Source organism: Ptychodera flava, chromosome 17 (genome assembly GCF_041260155.1).
Source record: "Ptychodera flava strain L36383 chromosome 17, AS_Pfla_20210202, whole genome shotgun sequence".
Taxonomy (NCBI): Eukaryota; Metazoa; Hemichordata; class Enteropneusta; family Ptychoderidae; genus Ptychodera; species Ptychodera flava.
In genome coordinates, this window is record NC_091944.1 from 23016232 (window position 1) to 23022231 (window position 6000).

The 6000-nt window shown below is 39.0% G+C and overlaps 1 protein-coding gene across 1 annotated transcript in view; it reads right to left on the bottom strand.

Moving 5' to 3' along the window:
• Nucleotides 1-6000, bottom strand: part of LOC139116343 (atrial natriuretic peptide-converting enzyme-like) — a 44987-nt gene that overhangs the window by 20674 nt on the left and 18313 nt on the right. The window contains exons 13-15 of the mRNA XM_070678978.1: nucleotides 3282-3395; nucleotides 1226-1327; nucleotides 723-836 (exon numbers count right to left, since the gene is read on the bottom strand). Of these exons, the coding sequence (XP_070535079.1) occupies nucleotides 723-836; nucleotides 1226-1327; nucleotides 3282-3395 (330 nt within the window). The remainder of the gene's footprint in view (nucleotides 1-722; nucleotides 837-1225; nucleotides 1328-3281; nucleotides 3396-6000) is intronic.

Consider the following 6000-nt stretch of genomic DNA (forward strand, 5'->3'; position numbering starts at 1 on the left):
TTTTGGATTCATATTAGGGGGATGTAGCTCTGGATATCTAAAAAAGTTAATCCTTTTGGGCGAAATTTGATTTTTTTGTGAAAGCATTTGGCGTGCATCAAGAGACTATAGGGAACTATACTTATGCCAAGTTTTTTACTAAAGTGCTTTACAGGTGTCTGAGAAAAGGCTGTGGATGGATGCACTGACAGATGGACGGGACCTAATCAACAAGTCCCCCGGACTTCGTACGGGGCGGGGACTAAAAATTAGGGGTCATCCTGCAAAGTTTGGTACCAGAGAATCAAATTACCTGACATTTACCGATATTTCAAATTCAAAATGGCCGCAATCTCTGTGACTGTTAACTCTACGAGAAAATATAAAAAAATCGATTTTTGAAAAAACTAAGAATGTAAACATTTTCTTACCGCAAGAGCTTTAACATGAATTCCCAAGTGTGGTTGATCAGAAAAGAATTGTAACAATTTGAGAGTCTGAAAATCTGCCCGAGGTGCATTCTACCTTTAACTGGACATGGCAACATTCATTAATGGAGCGACTTGCGAATGTTCCCGGTATACATGTACAAGCAGTTTGTAGGTGACAGCTTCATGTATAGCTGCTTGTTGGGAAGTCGTGCAATTCGAAAGTAAATACTAAGACGTCTCCCATCGATAAGAAAAAGATACCATTTGTTGTATTTCCTATGTAAGGTTATTTTGTATTAGTGTTTTGCCTACTTTGATCGCAGTCTAACTCATCTTCGCCGTCTGCACAGTTCTCGATGCCATCACAAATGTAGTTTTTATTGATGCAGCTTCCATCGTCGCAGGTGTGTTCATTCTCTGAACAAGCTGAATGGAAAATAGAATTCCACGGAGAAGTGAGCTGACTTCTAATCTTAGGATCAAAATATTGAATTCTCTTAGTCTTTTTTGGGTGAACATGCAATAACATAAAAACAACATAACATAAATAACAAAAAAGTTTACTTTATTGTAAAATTTGTTGCACATTCTTTGTACCCAAATAATATACAGAATGCTTTCTGACGCTGATGAAAACATTGTTTTATTGCGAGGAAGGTTTACAATAGCTTGTATGCTCCCTGTTTACACTGCAGAAGAAATCTGTCTGCGGTATAATTTTCAGAATTAAAAGAAACCCGTTGATCTGAATAACGTGGTAAACAATGTAGGTATCTAGCGCAGAGGAAAGAGAAAATCATATATTTGGCACTCACAGCAGTTCTGACCTCTCTCGTCGCTTCTATCGCCACAGTCGTCGACACCATCGCACACGAAGTAATTGGGAATAGTGTTCCCATTGTTACACTGGAATGCCCCTGTCAATAGAATGGACGTTTCTTTACAGACCAGAATGAGAGGAAAGACAATGGCCACAGAAGGACATATTTTATGCATTAATATTGTTGGACGCTGTGTCATGTGAACACCTAATTAACGTGAATTATTTGTTGTCATTTCGAAAGGCTATGGACATTTCCCCTTACATCATTAGTTAACCAATCTCTCTCTCTCTCTCTCTCTCTCTCTCTCTCTCTCTCTCTCTCTCTCTCCATCATCTGTCAACCGGTCTATCTACCTATCGCTCGCTCCGTCTATCTCTTACACATACATAACACACACTCTCACACATATATTTATACTGTATATACATATATAAAAGGTTTCCGTGAATATACCTTTCAGGAATGATAAATTACTAGGAAAGAACAAGAGGGAGTATTTTACAAAAATTCATACGCTTGTGTTATGCGGTCGTGGCTTGGTCACAGCTGACTTGACTGTATTCAGCTGTACGTGTCGGGGTTAACTTTGAGCATGCCAAAGCTGCTCCTATGGATAATTAGCGCCTCTCGTAGGGCTTTTGCTATGCGAATGAAGCGGAAATGGGAAAGACTATTGATTTTTAATGCAAGGTATTTATTTGGTACTTACTATAACATCAATTTGAGTGAAACTTCATTCATAAAATTATTGGACGTGCAAGCGGGACGTCGCGACACACCCAGCCGCGGCTACCGAGAACTGGTTATCTTAGTCAATATTCGAACATCATTCAAAGAATTCTGCTTTGCAAAGTTTGTATGAAATCTTCAAAATTACCAATTATTATGTTTTACGAAATTATCAATTGTATGTTTGAAATTTTACAAATGAAATGAGCTTGTTTAAATATAATGAAGAACAGTGTTCGGCTAAGATTCAATCAGTAAGACTACAAGCAACGAGTCTTAAAATTTTCTTAGCTCAGACGCAAGACGACGGAAGTTCAACAACAAGGTACAATACAGGAAACGTGATGCACAATATGCATGGACAAAACAATAGCTTGCACCGGTAATAAATGCACCGATAACTTTGTGAACTCATTGCTCTTGAAAAATATAATAGCATTTCTTCTGATGAGTTTCAAGTCCGGAGTATCGTCATTGCTTTCAGGAATGATGAACGCTCTTCGCTTTCTCCGCTCGACCCAGGGGCTTGACTCGTTGACTCTCGCGGCAGAATTGATCGTGATGTTGAACTTGAAACCCGTCAATGTTGCTTCAGAAAACATTCTTACTGCTGCAGGGATCATTGATACGTGTCTTAGGTTATCGGCTATACTTATTATGTTGTTTGATGGACATCGACAGGGGCTCTTTTGACGAGGTAGACAACACAAAATGCTGGTAACTTCAAGTTAGCGTATAAACATGTCAGTGGTGTACAAATCAAACGTTTCAATCGCAAATCAACGACGAAGAAACACAAAGTCATAAAAATTCTAGTATCGACGGTATTTTGTATTTTCCTCATATATTTTAATACTCCATATTTCCTTATGCTTCATTACCCTTCTACTTTTGCATTTCAGGGATTTGAAAATAAGTTCTGAATAGCTGATTTTTAATTACGTTTCAAAAGTAGTCCGGGTCCCATATCCACCACATGTGGAATGTGGATTCATCGTAGTCATATACGTATAGTGTGATGTCATACTATAGGGATAATTGGGTCTATGTATGTGATATATATATATATATATATATATATATATATATATATATATATATATATATATATATATATATATATATATAATTTCACAGTATTCGATTAGTGCAAAATTTAATCAACATATATATATATATATATATATATTATAATATATATATATATATATATATATATATATATATATATATATATATGCAGACATATACTTTTCACAGTATTCAATTACTGCAAAATATAATCAATACTGGTATTCTGTCAGATAATTTCACTAACCACACTCCATCTCGTCTTCGCCTTCAGGGCAATGAGCATATCCGTCACATATATCAGATCTCAAGATACAAGGCCCGGAGTCGGAACAGCGGAGTCCATGAGTAATATGGCAAGCTGTAAAGAGAAAAGAGAGAATACGTCGGTTATTCTGATCTGGAGTTTCGCCGATATGCAACTGTTTTTCCGTGTTCAGATTGTTGTCATCCTTTGTTGATCATCTGATTTGACAGTGGGTTACAGAGATGTGTGGCTACAGATATGTTTTCTTCAGAAGAGAAGGTCAGCAGTGAATAGCAGAGCTCACTTTTCATTTCCTCTTCATCCTCCTACTTGCCTGTCACTGTTATCTCTGGGTTATCTCATTTACTGCCTTCCAGAACGAGGCAAAAATTTAAATACACGTGATCTCATCCAGAGCGGAAACCTCCATGAGATTCCATATTCAAACAGTTCTCATTTGCCTCGGTGTGTGTAAACACACCGTTTTTCAGCCTTCCAGTATATGGTATTTTGACGTCCGGTTTTGCTCTACTGTTCTTTCCTGGGAGCGTGAGTTACGGTATCGTCTATTATTTACTGTTTAATTATTCTTCTTTAGCAGTCTGTTTAGTTGGACGGTAGGTTTTCAGGCCGGTTTTAAGTACTGCTTTGAGTTTATGTAGCACGTGTGCGATGCCATTGTTTGCACTGCACTTTCTGAATGCAGTGACGTGTTTGGTAAGTCAGCAGCTGTGTGCGAGCTAGTTTCTCGTGCATCGTGTATTGTAGTTTATGGTATTTATCGCGCTGGTTTTTTGTGTCCTGTAGATTTACAGGTTCTTCTTGTATCATGGACCTAAGCGATGTTCCTGTGAGTGAAGGTTCTAAGGTTTGCGCTGCACCTAGATGTAGGAAGATTATTCCTGCTGATGATAGCCATGACAAGTGCCTTGCATGTCTTAAATGTTCAAAGGCTAAGCCTTGCGATATTTGCAAGCATTAGTCGGATGAACTATGGCACGCTTTTACAAATCCTGAGTTGCTGCAATGTAAGCAAGCTTCAAAAGGTAAGTCTCAGATGGACAAGTCCAAGACGTCGGCTGGTAGTGCAGCTGTTAGTTTGCCCTCTGACGAGTAGTATGTTTCCAAGGACGAGATTGAGGGTATTCTTGAAACTAGATTTGAGCAATTTGCAAAGAAGGTGTCTTCTTTGTTGGCTTGTTTTCTTGCTCAATCTCAGACTGCTGGTGTAACAGACGGCCATCATGTGGAACCCAAAAGTACATCTGAATAGGGATTTTCATGTGGACCCTACAGAGGTGATAAGTAATCAGGATACGACAGCTGTGTTGGGAGTTGATGAGATCCTGATTCTGTTTCTTTGTTTGCTCCGAGTGATCTTGATGAGAACACAGATGCAGACAGTCATTCTATGTCTAGGTATCAGGATTACGTACGCAGTGACATTGCTCATTCTGATACTCATTCAGAAATTTCTACTGCTGATGCTGACATGTCAGTACCTTTGTCTGGCAAATGGCTTGACATTATTAACATATTGGCAGTGTGCTTGGCTGTACAAAAGATGATAGCAATCATAGTCCACGTCAGTCTTTTCTACTTGGTGGAGATAGTACAGTTTCAGGTGCTCCTTGATTGCCCATTGAGGGACTGATTGCACAAATATAGACAGCTATTGAGAAGAGTTTGCCCAGAGTGTCCAGGTACACAAAATGTGTAGATAAGCATTTCAGGTTCCTTGAAAAAGATTTTGAGGAGTTTGCCAGGGCGCCAAGTATAGAAAGTTTTGTCCACATTAAAATGGCAGCTGATAAGAAACAATTTTCAGCTAAGGATTTGAGAAGTTTTACCCATAAGGCTGATATTGGACATCTTATGGTAGATAAAGCTGTCAGAGTTTTACTGAGATGCATCTCGCATTCCTTGTTGGCAACCACTTTTGTACATACGGCAGTTTTGCCAGGTTCTAATATTACTAATGACCAGTTGTCTAAGGGTTTTGAATTTTTGCAATTTTCTCTAACTTCTTCGGCAGATCAACTTTTGCATGCCATTGCTTTGTCAGTTTCTGCCAGAAGGGAATTATTCCTTTATCAGATAGATTTTTCTACAAGATCAAATCGAAATCGTTTGACTAAGCTTCCTATTCGTGGTGACAAACTTTTCAATGGAGAAGTCTCAGATATTTTTCACCAGGAAGCTGAAACAGCCAGACAGGTTAGGGAAATAGTCTCCCTTTCTAGACCTTGACAGGGAGTTAAGCGACCTGCTTCATTTCAGCCCAAGTCGCAGCCTTCCGCTAAACTTAACAGACTTTCTGCAAAGAGTTCTGTTTCTGCTACACCTAGTAATTACTTTAAGGGTAAAAGGGATAAGAAGAGCTTTAGACCACTAGTGCCGCCCTTTCCGGATAAGCCCGGGGACCATTCCTTTAAACAATGGTGGTTTGCCAAGGGCTCAGTGTGTAAATCTAGCACAATTAAAATATCAAATTCCTTTTCCGGAGGTGCCAGTAGGGGGAAGATTATCTATATAACCGACGACCCATGGGTTTTAGGAGTGGTTTCAGAAGGTTATCACTTGGGATTTCTTCAAGTTCCCCAACTTACAAGCAAGGTTATAAACTTTCCTCTTCCAACGGATTTAGGGAAGAGAAATGCAATCCTTCGGAAGATAGAATCATTGATCTCAAAGAGGGCTATAGAGCCTGTTACGGACA